At 44.8% G+C, this 17,067-nt stretch overlaps 1 protein-coding gene across 1 annotated transcript in view; it reads right to left on the reverse strand.

The window, feature by feature from the left end:
* GFOD1 (Gfo/Idh/MocA-like oxidoreductase domain containing 1) overlaps positions 1–16,806 on the reverse strand; it is a 71,176-nt gene extending 54,370 nt beyond the window's left edge. The window contains exon 1 of the mRNA XM_066188428.1: positions 16,379–16,806. Within this exon, the coding sequence (XP_066044525.1) occupies positions 16,379–16,631 (253 nt within the window). The 5' untranslated portion in view covers positions 16,632–16,806. The remainder of the gene's footprint in view (positions 1–16,378) is intronic.
* Positions 16,807–17,067: the final 261 nt, after the last annotated feature.

Below are 17,067 nucleotides of genomic sequence, written 5' to 3' on the forward strand. Positions count from 1 at the left end.
AGCATCATTGGGACATTTATTCAAACAACAGCAAGTAAGTTTGAGCCCACCTAACTGCAATGCTTGCTGCACACCTGAAATGCACTGCGTGGGAACCACTGCCAAATCAGGCAGCATCACAGCACAGGCCAGGCTAATACACATCTCTTTACAGGCCCTTGCTATGAGGAGCTGGGTAGCTTCAACAAAACAAGGCAGATGGCGGGGTTGTGACACAGAGCTAAAAGCGGCAAACAAGAGCATGCTCTGATGGAGGTTGGACCAGTGCTGTTCCCTTCCCAGAACATGAAGAAAAGCATTGTCCTGGAGACCCTCCTCACAGGGGGGAAAAAAAAATAATTTAAAAAAAAAAAAAAAAAAAAAAAAAAAAAATCAAATTTCTACAGATTTTTTTTTTTCCCCATTTTCTACACACAGGTTGAGTTCAGGCTAGGTGACACCAGCCATCTGCCTACAGCACATTTCAGCAATCATCTTGGGAAGACAGCTCATACACCTTGAAGTATGGGAGGCTGTGGCACACACAGACACACGCCAGGTCACTTCAAACAGACCTTACCATGTTTGACAAAAACTTCTGGAGTTACTCAACAAGCTCTTATCAAATGTCTCATGGCTGATTGATGCTGAAACACCTACTCATCACCTCCGTTTAATAAACAAGAATTTCTAACTGTGCCTGACTTCTCTCTACCTTCCTAATCCTCTAAAGGAAGGCTAACTTTCCATTCTTCACTGATGTTATCAGTAACCTGCTGCACTTGATGCCCAAAGCATTTTTTGCCTGACCAGAATAGTTCTTGTACCTCAGTGGGGAGTTTGCAGCAACAGACAGGTTGCTTTATTCCTCCACTCAGGAGTCTTGATCTTTGAAGTTCACTTCCACAGGGAGAGAGCCTTTACAGAGTCTTTCTCTGGAAAGTTCAAGACAGCTTGAAGAAAAGACAGTAACAGTAACACACTTTGTTTAACCTTTCTCACCACCAAAGCATACGGCTAGCATTTTCACTTCCAAGGAAGGTTCATTAATTCACTGCATCCTCCTGTTGGAGATGTGTGACAGTTCTCACTGAAGTCAATGATGTCTTCCTCCCTCTCAGTTTACCCTTTCCCAGAGCGATGGAAAGCTCACTTCAGGTCCTGCCCCAGCCCTCTCCTCCCAGCCGCATCTCACTGTCAGGGGACCACCACCACCCTGTGAGTCGCTGCAGCACATCCTAGGGGTAACTGGTGCACCACCCTTTCCAGGCAAGCAGCCCACAGCCTGGTAGTGGGAGACAGACAGGGAACACAGCTCCCAGGCAAGAGGGAGGGCAAAGAAGGGAATCTGAAAATAACAAGAGCTACACCCTCTTTCCCCTTCCACTTTTTGCAAGCCTCATCCCAGAAGCACAGCCTGCTGGATTGACACTTATTCCCTCCTCCTCTAACATTCTCCCATCCCCTCCCCTGCCAGCCTTTATTAAGCTGGCTTCCTCAGGCCGAATTTGTCAGCATGACGGGGTGCCTTTCCATTTTCTGTTTTCATCTATTTTTCCCGTTCCTAACAAGGGAGGTGTCTCTCACTAAGCCCTGAGAGCAGCCCCTCCCCTCTTATCATTTGACTGAAACACATCCTCCTCTTCCAGGCAAATGTTATCTGAAGTTTTCAAGCAGTACATTTTCAAAGACAAGAAATGCCAAAGAACAGTGCTAAGCCTTTTTCACCACTTCCCACAAGGCTGGGCATGGCTTGCCACGTTGCTGTGACATTCAGGGAACCTGCAGCAAGCATCTGTCTCCTGCAAAGGGGGAAGAAGGGAAGACTTGGGTAGTTTCTACTCCTAATACAGGACTTTAACCTCAACAGCCCATGCTACTCCTCACAAGTCTCTTCTTTTTCTGGCACTGTTTCCAAACAAAGGTAACAGGCCAAACACAGGCCACCAAATGCATAGAAGTCAGCCATGCAGAAAGAAATACAATATTCTCTGATCTGACTAAAATTTGCTGCTGTGCAGATAGCAGTGGCAGCATCACCCAATTATGGCCCACTGCACATTTCCATCACAAATTCCATTCTCTTTATCCCACTCCCAATATTTACAGCTTTCTACTCATCTGAGATAAAACCCAGCAAAAAGGCATCAGCCATAAAACAAGCACTGCACTAGAAAAAAGAAGTATTCGTTCGTAAAGAAAAACAACTTGGTCTGGCCACTTCTTTCAATCTCACGGAAATGCTGAGACAATGCAAGCAACTGGGTTTGGCTTTCCATCTCTTGTAATGCTGCTTTCAGTACAAGACCAATTTCATTGGAATTTTGGACAAAACAACAACTGCTAAACAGAAAGCGACTTCAAACAGATGACTTTTTGCCAGGAGCAGATCAGAAGGCTTTCAAGTCTTCAGGCTTCGGGCATGTGGAAGTTCCATCAGGGTCATGCCTGACACACTCCTAATACTGATCAAGCTCTCAGGGGGCGAAATCTGGAAGATTTTGAATGGTCAAAAATTTCAGAGACAGTGAGATCTTCAGGGCTGTGAATCTTTTAGCACCTGACCTTGAATACAAATCTGCTTGAGTTTTCACAGTTAGCCTCCCACCAAATGAAAGGCACCTCTGCACTGATGCCTAACAAACCCACTGCCTAGAGGACAACTGCATCTTTTCCACTGCTTTACACAAAAGGAGAGAGGGATGAGCTGCCTAGGCATCTGACCCTGCCCAGGTGAATGACCCCCTTCCCACACTTTAACCCAAAACACCCGCTGCTGTACTGAGGCAGTCTGGAATAAGAGCTCTGCAAGCTTATTCTGCCTGTGATGACTCACTGCTGTTGATGGGCTTCAAATGAATGGGCTCCAACACCTGCAGTTACCAACAGAGGTGAAAGTTTTCCCATCCTTGTAAAACTTCTCCTGGGAGATGCAATAAGAACAGGAAAAAAGGAATGCCACTGGTGTGTTAAAGGTCATAGGATCTGCAAAACTGAAAACCAGAGAAACACGGGAGGCCCATCCCCAAGTGCTCAGTGATCTTCACCTCCTCCACCTCTAATCCCAAGGAGGAATAAAGAATGACTGTATCCATATTTTTGGGGGAAAGAATATGAGTTATGTGAGCACAGGAGGATACTGACATGAAAAAAAAAAGATTAAATTCTCCTAGGAAATGTAGAGGTAAATCTCAGATTGCTCCTCACAGGCCTTTTTTTTTTCTGCTTTCCATGTCTGAAAAGCAACAGACCTGTTGAAATCACTTTAATCCTACCAAAATGAATATTTGACCACGAATACTTGAATTTTCACTATCTTGTGCCTTGTGAAGCAATTTACAGTTACTGGAGCATCCAAAAGAAGAAGAAATAAGATCCAAGACTGAAAATTCAAGGCATTCTGAATGATTTATCCACCAGTTTCTCTACTTAAAGCACATAAGGCTTGATGTTCCCCACATCATCCATGGCATTTTAATTAATATCCTAACTATTGTCCACATCAATTCATCTCTCACAGTCTCATAATTACAGGTTTAGAGACTGGGACAGTACGGCTGCATTAAATCAGAACAGAGGCCCATGCTACACAATTCTCCTACCAGAGTTACAGAGTTTGTTTCAGTCCGAGGCTATTTTCTAACTTCTCTTCCTCTGTGGCCATATTTAATTTTTTTTTTTTTCCAATCAAGAAACTATCCCCACTGTTTGCTGCAAGAAAATTGAAGCAGCACAATTACCCACACTAATTTCCCTAACACTAGTTTCAGGCCACAACAGGCTTTATGGTGCCAAACCAGCCTGGGAATAAAAGAACAGATAATGAGAAAAAGACAGACTGGCAAGGTGATCTTATGACTACAGATATGTATTCCGTGAACGCTACTAAATTACAGATTAATATATTTTATTTGCTGGCAGGACTGGAAGAACTCTCACTTGACACTCTCATTTTTTCCTGCATAAACAGTTGCAGCAATTTCACGAGCCTTATTGCTACAGCACAATCCCATCTGAAGTTTGTTCTAGAGATTTTTGATACACAAATAACATATCTCATTACAATCATGAGAGTATAATCCATATGATCTGCTTGTTTCCTACAGACTTCCTAGCTGCAAGCACCACATAATCCACATGGAATGCAAGCTAATGTACTAAGATCAGAAAGACAGTCATAAAAACCTAGATGTATCCATCATCCTGGTCCAGAGCTGCAGTGCAAGTAAAACTAATATTCTCTAGGAGTAAAAAACTAGTTTCCTGTACTTGTCTGCTGTTAATTCTTTGATGCATCCTTTTCAATAAAGAAATGTAAAAGTAATTCCTCCCCAAAGTAAGCAAAAGCCTCAAAATCCAGTCCTTTGTCATTAAACCAAAGAGCTCACAAGGCCAATTAATAACCCACTTGTTGCATTACATTTAAGACTTTTCAAGAAAGCCTTAAATGATTTGCCAAAACCTGATTTAGCAGTTAGAGCATCGTCCCACAATTTTTTGTCAGGCACCAAGGAAAGGAAATGTTTTCTAATGCCTATTTATTTACCACCTTGGTGAAAAGCACTAACACTCATACCTACCTAGAAAGACATAATTCATGATTCTGTACAGGGCAATTCCATCTAGGGCAAATTCCCTGTAAGCACAGGGAATAGTACATGCAGCTCCAGCAACTACCAGCACCCTACTCACTTTCACCCAGCACTATCAGATGATTCTGCACAATGCAAGAGGCCTTACACAAGCACTCTACAGGCTGAAAAAATGCCCAGACATGAAATTACAGATCTTTTTTGATACTTCATTCAAGAACTTCTAACAGCAGCAAATCTGAACTTGCTCATATCAGCTTGAGCTGATGCTTGAGGTTGCATTTGCAACCAACACTGCATAGGTGTATGATACTGTCTATCTTCCAAAACAGCACTTGATCCAGTCAGCCCAAAAAGGCCCTGCCCCTCTGTTAAAGAAAGGGGTTTCCCAGTGTGCATAGGGCCACAACAAACAGTAAAGAGAAACTCCACACTTCATTAAAAATAAATACACAAGTCTCCCAGCTGCTGAGCCATCACTGCTCATAGTAAGCTGTCTAGTTAAGATTTTTTTTTTTTTTTGGTAGCATCTGTTAGATAAAGCTCCAACACTGGAAAGCTGATTACTGACATTAATAACCCACAAAATATTCAGTGCCTCACATAGTTCTTGCAATTCCTTCATGAGCTGCCCCGTACACATATAAAAGGGACACCAACAAAAGTAATGGTAGAGGTTATTCTCCACTGTGAACCAGGTTACTCTGCACTCTTCCCACCCTGGTTTTAGAGTCCCTGCACAACCATCCATAGAAAAGCCATGACCAGAGTGACTGGTCCTCCTCCTGCAGCTCAGATGTGCTTCCCGTGATTATCATACACCCAACAGCGTTCAGCTGCAGCAGGTCCCGCAGAGAAAGAGAAGAGCAGACTTCAGAGGCCTCACCTTCTGCCCCTCCCACCAGCTTCCCACACAAACTTCAGCAAGTCTCCTCATTTCCCTGTGCTCCCTCATCCCTGGTCTGTAGTTTTGGGCATCCTGAAAGATGAAACCACCTTCAGGAGGGCAGGTAAGTGCAATCTAATTAAAACACACAACCTGTGTTACAGAGAATGGAAGCTCAGGACAGAAATTCTGAAGCTTAATTCTCATCATACCACTCTTGCTTCTAAGCAAATCAAACACACAACAAGGGTACAGTGGAACAATTTTATCCCCATCTGACATGTAATGGGTCAGGTCCCTCTGCACACAGATGGACGCAGGTGTGGTTTCAGCAGCTGCCAAAACATCTGGGCACATCATCAGGCCTTGTGAAGGATCACCTTCGCCTACATGAACAAATCCGTAATTCCAAACAACGACAGTACCATCACAATTAAATTTATACGACAAGCTGAGAGACAGCACTGTAATCAAAGGCATAAATAAGTCTGCTAGACAGCATCAAATCTCACAAGCGAACAAGAACAGCATTCATGAGACAGAAGCAAGATGGCTTGTGAACACAATTTCCCCATTTCAAGCATACAGTGCGTCAAAGTATTTTTTTCTAATGGCTATGAGGTGGAGTAAAAATTATATTCCGAATTACATTTCAGGTCCATGGCTCTCTCAAGCTACACCAACAGTCACAGGCCATGTCCAAACATACTTTGGCCAGTTTAGCAAAGATGTCACCCCTGCAAAACAAGCATACCATGACACAGGTTTTTAAATAGAATTCTTCAGTAACATGAATTTAAAATTCAGGACACCTTCTCATGCATTCGGATAACGTTATCCACAAACTAGTCTCGGGGAGTGTTGCTTAGCACTCTGCTTGAGAAGAAAGTCTTTATCAAAGCATCTCATACTGTTTAACCACAAAGCATCTTTCCCAGCACTAAACTGTCAAGTTCCTTCAAGGCAAGCAGCAAGCCACAAAAGAGTTCTGCAAGCTCTGTCATGCTCATTTAGTGACAGATTTTTGTAGGCTATGGCTAAGGTATCTATGCACCTCTACTCCAAATAAATATTTTCTATCTTATTTTTCATTCCTGCAGACATGCTGCCATAACATGCTACAGAAACACAACTATATGGAGCTATGGAATTGCTATATCTTCAGATTACCTGATGAACTGGTACAAAAGCAGTTTGCAAGTAAATTCCTACTTACATGAATTACTGTGCCTTACAAATATTCTCTATAAGGAATCAGTGATTTTTGTCTTCAAGAAATCTTGTATCAAAGGTTTGCAGAATTGTGTCCCAAGACTCCCACCAACCGTTTCATAAATTGACAGAGATGCCTTTGCTGAGAGGACACAGATCTGCAAGGCCAGGCCCCTCTCCCTGAGGCACAGTTGGTTTTTCTTTTGGGCCACAATATGTTCTCAATAATGTCATCATAAATTTCAACTATTTCCTTTGAACCAGAAGAGCTTTAATTGCCTTTACAGTGGATCAGGCACAATGAGAATCAAAGCTTTTATATACAACTTTCAGGCACATTTCTGGAATTTATTTTGATGCACACAAGCTTAGCTGCAATTGTTTCAGATGTTCTCCCAGCTATTTTCTCTCCCCTTTCCTATCCCCACATGAAACACTAACAGTTGCATTGTCTTTTATGGGATGAGGAAGTGAAGGAAGGGGAGGGACTTCCAGGAATTTTTAATTTATGTATTTTTCACTTTAATGTTTTGTTTTCTTTTTTAAAAAATTTTATACATATATGAAACTATATGTACAGACACCAAGAAAAGAATTTGGAGTCCTCAGCCCAGCCCTTTGTTTCACATTTTTAAGCAACATCACTCCAGCACAGCAAGGATAATTACTATTTTATAGTTACCCTCTCCTTGCTTGACTCCATTTGGATTTTGAAAAGCTCTCTATATTAAGGCTTCTCATTAGCCATGTGAAGCCCAGTACCCTAGAAACAGTATTTAATTCAACCATGACCTCCATTCTGGGCATTTCCTGGCAAAAAAAAATTGCCAGTTGGAATAGCTGAAGACAGCCAAACATTCACTGCAAGGAAGTGCCAAAACAAGGGTCTTTATTGCTGATAAAAGCCATGGAAACATCAGAATGCAAAACAAAGGTGCTGCCTTTTTTTCACTTCCATCTGCTTCACTAAAGCTGTGGCTGCTGCTGTGATGGAATTGAAAGCACCAGTTTTCACCCTGAGATAAACTCTAGCACAGAAGCAAACGACAGAAGCAATTTTACTCCCTGTGTTAAATCATTATGTTTACTCTTACATTACTACCTAGCAAGTTCCTCACCATGTTCTCATTTTCTGTGCTCTTCACCATACTCACACTCAGGAGTTAGGCCTGAGAAAAAACAAACTTTTATCATTAGCCCTGGCTATGCTAAAACAAAGGATCCTATGGTCTATTTCCAAAGGAGAAAAGGGGATAAACTCTCAGCCTCCACAATTCCCTACAACTCCAGTTACTCTGCGAGTTAAACCTGTGTATTAGTAAGATCTAGTGTTTATGATATCCTGGATGCCAGTTCCACCATCTGGAAGCGCAGCTATCCCAGGCATCCACAGCACTCAAGGACGACGACACTTACAGTTGCCAGGTGGATGAGTCCTGTCTGACACAGGCAGTCACGGCCAGCTGTGCAGGGCAGCAAGGGTCGTTCTCCTCTGCTCTTCACCACATTTTTAGCATAGCCAGCTCCTGAGCAAGCACAGAAGTTTGGAGACTTTTAGACTTCTGTTCAAAGGTCTCCAAACTCACAGTGACCCAAAAGCCGAACGGAATTCCTACAGTGTCCACAACCATAAACCACTTGAATGAGTATGTGACCCATCTTTATGCAGACCACAGCTACACCCATGCACCTAGAGCTGGACTGTACCTGTAACACAGGTACACCTGTGCCAGCTGAACACTCAGAAGATGTATGCCACTGACCACTTACGCCTGCAGAGAAGCAGGAATAACCTGCACCACATACAGGTGCCACTGTGCTGCCAGAACAGTGCTCATGCCAAGTCACGCCAGCTGGACTTCTAATGACCACACAGCAATTACTGCATTAAAGACATCATATATCGGTACAAAAATCTATGTGCAGACCAGGCCTTAAATCAATTTAGGAAACCTACACAAGGGATTGTCCATCTTTAATTAAATAGCCATTCAAATAAATTTGTTTAAATCAAGACTTAAGACCTAAAATATTTTTTTAAGGAGTGTGGTTTTGTTACCTGCATGCATGCTGACCTTGCAAGTGAAGTCACTGACTTTGACAGCTCACTCCTAGGAGCACAAAGTTTGTTACATGGAAAATAAACAGAAAGCAGCAGGGTAAAAACACTTCTGCTTCAGTGGTTTGAAGCAACAAGAACAATTCATAGCCACTCGAAATAGTGCTGTGGCAAACAGATATTAACACTGAAGGGAGTTGCTGCACTGCAGTGGCCTATGAAAAACACCCATCTTGGCCATCCTGGAAATTTAACTCCATTTTCATCCTTGGTGCTCTGCCATCACTTTTGCACAAAGGGCAAAATCTAGTCCACATGCAAAGGACAGTAAGCTGCAATATGCTCTAGTTTTCAAACAAAACCAGATAGAACAATGTATTTAGTACCTTGCAGAGCTTTTACCCTGCCTCCATCGGGGTTGTGCTCAACCATCCATTCAGGAGCATCCAGCCAACCTCTGACATGTACTGTCAATTTCAGGCATGAGAGGGCTTTAAGAAAACAAACAAACAAACAAACAAACAAACAAAAGCCAGAAAAGAGGCAACTATGGGAAGCTTGAAAATCTAGTCACTTTATTTGTTCAATGTATTTTCCCTTCTCTGCATTTATCTCTGTATTTATCTACATATTCTTCCTTTATTATTTAATATTCTTTAAAAAAAATCTGGAACAACAGAAGCAGCTTGCAAGTCCTTCCTTCTACCTGCACCACCGAACACTCATCCACTCAAGTCCCCAAAACTAAGCAACAAGACAAAGTCAGGGAGGGATCAGACAGCTCAGTACCACAGCAGACATCACAGTGGCCACTGCCTGTCAAGAATGAAGGTACAAAGCAATGCAAGAAAGAATAACAACAACAACAAAGCCTGTCTTCTGATGTTTCCCATGTTAGAGGAGTGCAACAATTTACTCTACAATTTAAATAACTACAATACTTAGCCTGGGCACAGCTCCAGCAGTATAAGCACACCTTTTATCAATACCTTTTCTCATCTTCTCATAGAATCAAGTTATGCGGCACATCTTGTTTGTGCAACAGCACAGCTGTGCCAAAAAAAACCCCAAAAACTGTTGCACAATGTGTTGCACACATTGTCTATGTGATACTCACTGTACAAACTGTGCCATCAAGTGAGAAACAAAAGGAAATCCTCACTAGCACAGCCACAAGGCTAGACATGAACTCACCTTCAGCACCAACACCCGCTTTGTTCACGGGAGATATTTTACTGCTTCCAGCCCTTTTTTACTTAACCCACACTAGTCAAATCTTCCTCAGCCATGCCAGAAGCCACACCCCAGAGAGGCACTTAGCTCTTCTCTATTTGCAAGGCCAAATTAAGATATTATTGGGCTGCTAATGCTGGTTTGTCACTTTTAGCACTGCCAAGGGCGCCCTGGGAGGACCTGTCCTGGACACAGCCCTGGTGTGCATCCGTCTTTGAACAGATGAGCTTTTCCAGCACCAGAGATGGTAAAAAAAAAAAAAAAAAAAAAAAAAAAAACCACCGCATTTGCCACCATTGCTAACACAATGTAAGCACAGAATAGCACAATAATAGTGCTCAAAGCACACTGAAATGATAAAGATCATAAGGACTTGCCTAACATAAAGGTTTACCAAAATTGACAAACAGCAGCCCTGACACATCTATTAAAAGAAAGATTTCTCTTCAAAGTATCACCCCTGACTATGGGCTCTGCCTAACAAAGCGTGACAGATCAAATCAAACACTGGCAGAGGTCAGCACTGCTCTCATTTTCTTCACTTCACCATGCCAAAGGTCCAAGCCCCCAGCAGTCAAGCAGATGGAAGAAGGGTGTCTGTGCTCTGGCACATTTTGCCATTGAAATCACTGGGAGAGGCAGAGTTGCTGAAGGCTTGGGCTGCCGTTTGTTTCAACCAGCTCACCTACAGAGCACAGCAAAATTTTACAGCGGACAGTAACCTGGGAGATGTTGCTTTCCACTCCAGTGGAGTGGGCCAAGGCTACAACCTCAGCCATCCTGAGGAGATTCAGCACAACCCACTTCAGTTGCCCACACTAGTTTAGAGACAGCATCTTGGGATCCCCAAGGCCAAGCATTCTGTTTAAATAGGGAAGAAATGCAGCAAGATAACACTGACCTGACTGGACACAGGACTGCAGTAGGTTCTTCATATCTAACACTCTTTAAAGCAACCACTTCCATCACAACTGGCTGGGTTTTAGGCCAAGCAAATTTGGGTGTGTCATCACAGCATGAGCTCAGTGCCCCAATATTCCAAGTCTGTTCCATTCTGGGCTCCCAACCCACCTACCAGCATAACAACAGAACTGGTGACTACTTTCACACAGAAAAGAGCAACTGGGAAAAAATGAAAACACACCTTTGATTTGAAGGTCAGAAAGGAAACAAGAGGTGGGGGGGTGGTGTTTCTGGTTTTATTATTATTATTTTTTTAATTAGTCTTGTTTTTAAACCTCAACACTAGTCTTTACCTTAATTGTCTCAAAGGCCCAATACCTCTGTAGGAGCTGTACAGGAATAATACTGGCATTAAAGGTCTGCCATACTGAGAGAAAAAGGTCAGTGGAAGAATTAGATGCCGTTTTCTGTGGTATACCTTCATCACTCTAGTAGAAAGATGACATGAAGCCGACTGCCAGCAGGCTCTTTGGACCTCCTTTCCAATAAACGCAAAAAAAAAAAAAAAGGCATCACAGCCTTTGCTAGCTCTGCTGATTAAAGACAGACAGCACTTCATCTGACTTCTTTCGCAGTAAGATGACCATAATTCACATTTAATATGCTGCAAAGTCATCTGCCTTCCAAGTACAGGAGCATGTTCTGCTGAAAGTCACTGCTGTTAGGTCAAATTCAAACTCAGTATTACAGGACAGAAATTCATTGCTATTAATAATAAATAGTCATGGTAATGTTTTCCCTTAATAGGGCATCTCTTCCCCAAGAATCCTAATACTTTATAAACTCTGGACTGAGTTTTATCCACTGCTACAACCCTAACTTCTGCCCGATTTGCAAGGGTGCAGAGCAGCATAGACATTAATTAGAGATTGCATCAGATCTGTAAATAACTTCACTGCAGCTTGATGTTCCTCCCACCTCAGAGGTAGATCCAGCAATAATACTGACAGTGCTTTAACAAGGAGTTCTCACAAACACGTCTTGGACAGCAGACCTATACTGTATGCCTGTTTGGTTCCAGTGCTTCCTGTGAAGGGGTGGGAAGGTAAGGATCTGAGCAGTACTATTTATGTTCCTCTCTAAATAAAGATGCTCCCTTATGACCACGTTCAAGTATAGAAGAACCACCAATCAGCAAAAAACTTCAAGTGCTCCTTAAGAGGAACAGCTTCTAGAGAGCTGGGAAAGTCATACTCTGTGTAATCTCCAGGCAGAATGAAATCCTACAATGCACTACTACAACACAAACAGTTTAAAACCTAATACTATGTGGACATGGCTGCAAACACGTGCAGTAAATATTCAAGACACAGCTCAGGATTCCTGTCCTTAACTTGGGATGAAAGAGTATGCAAAACAACTGTAAATAGAATCAATGATAACATCTCCACAGATATGCTAAACATCTGGTATTTGAGTCTTCTCAAAAGCAAAACACTTGCTCCCCAGAAACACTTACGTGGAACTCAGAAATTAAGTTCTCTTTATCCAAGCTGACTTGAAGCAAACACCAGCAGTACCAGGCATGTAGAAACATCTGTGCCTTCAAGATGAAATGTCACCAAGGTCTTCTCAGAACCTCACACAGTAAATCACCTGATATGACAGCTATTCAGTCTCACAAAGCAAGTGTTTCAGTCAGGATCTGAAGAATGTCATATCTAATTGACTAGGGAGGGATTACATTGGAAAAGTCATGTGCTGACAGTTTTGAACCAGGTGGAGGCTCATATCATACTGTCTGTACTAGCAGGTCTTCTGATGCTGCGCGCAAATAGGCAATCAATAGGTGACATACTTTATCCCTGTATGCAAAACACATCTCCCCTGCTGGGGATATGACTGTACTGCTGAAGCATGCAGGGAGGGGAAAAGAGGACAACTTTTAGCAAACACACCAAATGTTTCAGTTCAGTGAGAAGGGAAACTGCCCCTATTCAACAGCAGGATTGTTCTCAATGCTTACCTTAATATTCACCCATTCATCTTTCTTGACCACCAAGCAGCAAGTCAGTCAGGACATCAGTTTTGTATTATGCTCCAGGGAGCGAATATGAAGCAATAGTACAAAGAGCTTCTAAGTGAGCAAGGACAGACCAGGGGCAGGAAAGGGAAAGGGTCAGTCAGGCCCATTTTGTAGAAGCAAACAAGGGATTTGATTCCTTTTATCCAAGAGTGACAGAGGCCATCAGCGTATTTCACATAAAACACGTTGGGGGGTTTTTTGTGCTTTTGGTCACTGTTCAAACCAGCCTGGTTTCCAATTCTCTCTTGACTTCTCAGTTGGTTCCAAAGACTTGCCCAACATTGATCCTACTCCTAAGAAAACTACCACAGAGTCAGAGACAGGCAGCAGAGGTTTAGAGGAAAAGCTAACAAGGCAAGTTGGAAGCATTATTTTTCCCATTTTCTCCCCTCAACAGCTGCCAGGAAGCCACAGTTTGGGGACTTCCTCAGCTGGGGAAAGCATTCATACGTTTCTGTTTCAACAGCAGTTGATGAGCCACTGTGCCAAAAACACACTTCAAGCAGCAACACATCTATATGTCAGGTGCATCAGTGAAAACAAAACAACTGAGTGCTTCCAGCCCAGTGGCCAGAGTCAAACACAGCTGTGGGGACACCTGTTTCACCCCAGGTTCATCTCTGGAGTTTACATCAGAAATAGGCCAGAGGTGACTTAATGTGCTGCAAATTCACAGTGTAAACTCAGCCTTAGATGGGTGATGGAAACAACACCAACTGCCTCCTTGGGCATTTACTTTTTAATAATGAAACTTCACCAAATGAGAACACAGCTTTGGGAAACAAGACCATTTAAAATAAAACATGGGTACCAAAGAAAAGTTGGTCCCTGTCTCTTCCCAGGCCAGATATGCATTCTGTAATAGAGAAGCCAGACATGCATGTTATTAACAGGCAACTCACGATTTCACAACCTCTTCTACTGCAATGCAGGACATCAGGTTTAGACCTCCTGAAATGTCTATCTGTAAAACCACTGGTATTCCCATCTAGTCCTATGACTAACTGCTACATAGTTTTTTTGTGTGAAATTTCAAGAGTAAGGAATGTTTTCTTCATCATTTGCTTTCCTCAGTCTATACAACACTGCCCCTGTTTACCAGACTTCTGAATGTCCCACTTGAATTGCAGTCCCTCCCACAAACCAGAAAGTTCATTGATTAAAGCAAAATAATCACTCCAGGGCAAAGCAGTTCCCAAGCCATGAAGGGCAAGCAGGACCAGGAGACAGAGCTGCCAGCAGAGATTCTCCTCTCAGCAGTTTGGGAATTGCTGCTCTAGCTCCCTGTCTGCATCTATAAGAACATACAAGAACTTTCACTGTTAAAGACCCAATGTCTGTATTAAAAAAAAATTATTAAAATTTTCCTCTGAGATAACTGTGAGAGGAGTTACTTGTAGCCCAAGATATATTACTGTAGTAATCTTTTAAGTAAAACACTATAAAAATAAATCATATGTTGCACATTATCATCTTGTAACCTGTTTAGTTCTCCTTTAATGACCATTCCAGGCATTTTTACACAAACTTTGTTACACCTACAACACACAAATACGGACTGCTGGGGAAAGGGAGGAAACCCTTTAACTAGAGGTGAAAGGGAACCAAGAATGGTGCTGTGCTAATAAACAGGGAGAAAACACCTTTTTTCCTGCTCTGGTATGTTGCTAGCAGATTGCATCAGCAAGTTACCATTCACAACTCAGCTTCATCAATTCATAGAACCATTCATAAATTCAGCTCATGTTTGAAGACAGACTTTTTTTTTTTTTTTTTTCTTTAATCTGCAAATATTCAGAGAAGGAAAAAACATTATTACTTTATTATACTAGACATGTGTCTGGCCCTCTGAGAAAAAGCACACCAGTTGTGTTTATTATTTCAGAAATTTTGTTCTTCTAACAGATGCCTTGTGTCTGCCTGAAACCTCATGGGACTCTACCTCTAAGAGCACAAGGCAAGCCGGGACACTTCCATGAGCAACACCTGCAGGAAGAGAGCGTCACAGGAAAACTGACACAATTGTCACCAAATTATTGTGTGTCAAATGTGGAACCTTGTTACCTTATATTGTCCTTTATACGTGTTTTGTGGGATATGTACTTCTACATTACAAATTCATTCACATATTATTCTGGCAAGCAAGTCAGGCTTCTGGTGCAAATGTAGCATCTTCAGGAAAAAGTCAAATGTATTGTAAAAGAAAAGCAAATGTTCTGACTCAAAGAACAAGCATTTCTGAGTAGAGAAAGTAACACTGAGCAAAGATTCCAGACAAATGCCTACACTGTACTTGTGGCAGAATTTTTTCTTTAGGTACTGACTTAATTTCCTTAATTGCATAATTTTAAATGTTGAAAACACTAGCTGGCTGCGATATTAGCAGCATTTGAATGGTGACTAATTCTAATGAGTATGCTAGTAGCAATTTAACACTAGGACACGCCACACACATTTATGAGGCCGAGAGCGATAGCAATCAGCCTCCTTAGCTGCAGCCCCACAGCTGAACCAGCCACCCTGGCTCATAAACCTCCACGCTTTCTGCGACGACATCTCACAGCTTCTTCCTCTCATTTTCACCTTTTGTCACCTATATTGGAGGAGACAAATTACGACTTCTTTGCTGCAGACGTTGCTTCCACTAAAATCCATCGGAAAGCCAGTGTCCGAAGACCAGATAACCCGAAACTGGAACAGTAAAAGCCCAGACTTGCGCTCTCACAGGAGAAAGCGAGATGCGGCCCGCTCTTGCACGCCTGAAACCAGAGCAGCTCACCACAGTGCATGCCTACTTTTTCAGTCCCTCCTTCCCTTTGTACGTGAGCTTGGCTAAGCCTCGGCTGTAACAGCGTTTCCTCTGCTGTCACCGCTTCCTGCCTCCCTCTCTGGTTCGCAGCCGGGGTCCCAGGGGCAGCGCGGACAGCCCGCACCCCCGAGCATCGCGGGGGCCCCGGGGCGGGCGCGACGCTCGGATCCCCGCTCCCCTGCCAGGCGCGGATGGGAACCGGCGGGCGGGATGATTATTTCCTACCTTTTACCGCGACTTTCTCCTTTTTACCACGACACGGATGACACCTGCTCCCTCCTCCCGCACTCTCGGGTGTCAGGCCCGACCCTGCCCAAGCTTGCCCGAGCATCCCGGAGGGGCGGGTCCCCGGTGCCGAGGGACCACGCCGGCGGGGACCGGGGACACGGCATGGCACGCCGAGCTGCCGCAGCGCCATCCCCCGCGCCCCGCCGGTCCTCGGCCTGCGCCCGCGGCTCGGCCAGCTCCTCTCCGGAGACACGGGGAACGGGGAAGAGGGCTGAAGAGTAAAGCGAAGGGAAAACTCCGCGCTGAGGGGGGAGGTTCAATTCCATTCAGCCCGAGGCGAGCGCGAATCCCGAGCCCGAGGCGAGGTCGCCCCCCGGCCGCCCGCACTCACCCAGGGTCTTGACGGCGACCTGCCGGGTGAGCGGCGGCGGCAGGTTGACGCAGACCAGGTCGACGTCCTGGTGCAGCAGCACCTCGTCGATGCGGCTGGTGTAGAAGGGCACGCTCATCTCCTTGGCCAGCTCCTCCGCCTCCTCGGGCGTGCGGCCCCACAGCGCCTTCACGGCGAAGCCCTCCGCCTTCAGCAGCGGCACGATCACCCGCGCCGTCAGCCCGGTGCCGAACACCCCCACCCCGGGCAGCATGGCGGCGGCGAGGCGGGTGGCACGGCCAGGAGAAGCGAGGCGCTCCCTCCTTCTCTCAGCGGGGAGAGAGAGGCAGCCCCCGCTCGATGCTGCTGCTGCTGCCGCCGCCGCCGGGGCCGGGACCAGCCGCCCCCCGCCTCAGCAGCGCCGCGGCCGCCGGCTGCCCCGCCATGCCCCCACCATCACACAGAGCCCCGCGGAGGCGCCGGCGCTGCGCTCCCTTCGGCGGACGCGGGGCGCGCAGGGGCGACCGCCCTTCCCCGGGCGGCGGTGCGGGCTCAGCGCCGCTCCTCTGCCATGTTCGCCGGCGCCCGCTCGCCGCCGGGAGGGCGGCGCGTCGCTGTCACCTCCCGGGGTTCCTGCACGGCCCGCACCGCCCCCGCCGCACCATTGGCGGCCGCCCGGCCCGGCACCGCCCCGCCGCCGGCACCGGCAC

The sequence above is a fragment of the Chamaea fasciata genome, unplaced genomic scaffold, assembly GCF_029207755.1.
Source record: "Chamaea fasciata isolate MVZ Bird 193981 ecotype frontalis unplaced genomic scaffold, bChaFas1.0.hap1 SCAF_1, whole genome shotgun sequence".
NCBI classification, from domain to species: Eukaryota; Metazoa; Chordata; class Aves; order Passeriformes; family Sylviidae; genus Chamaea; species Chamaea fasciata.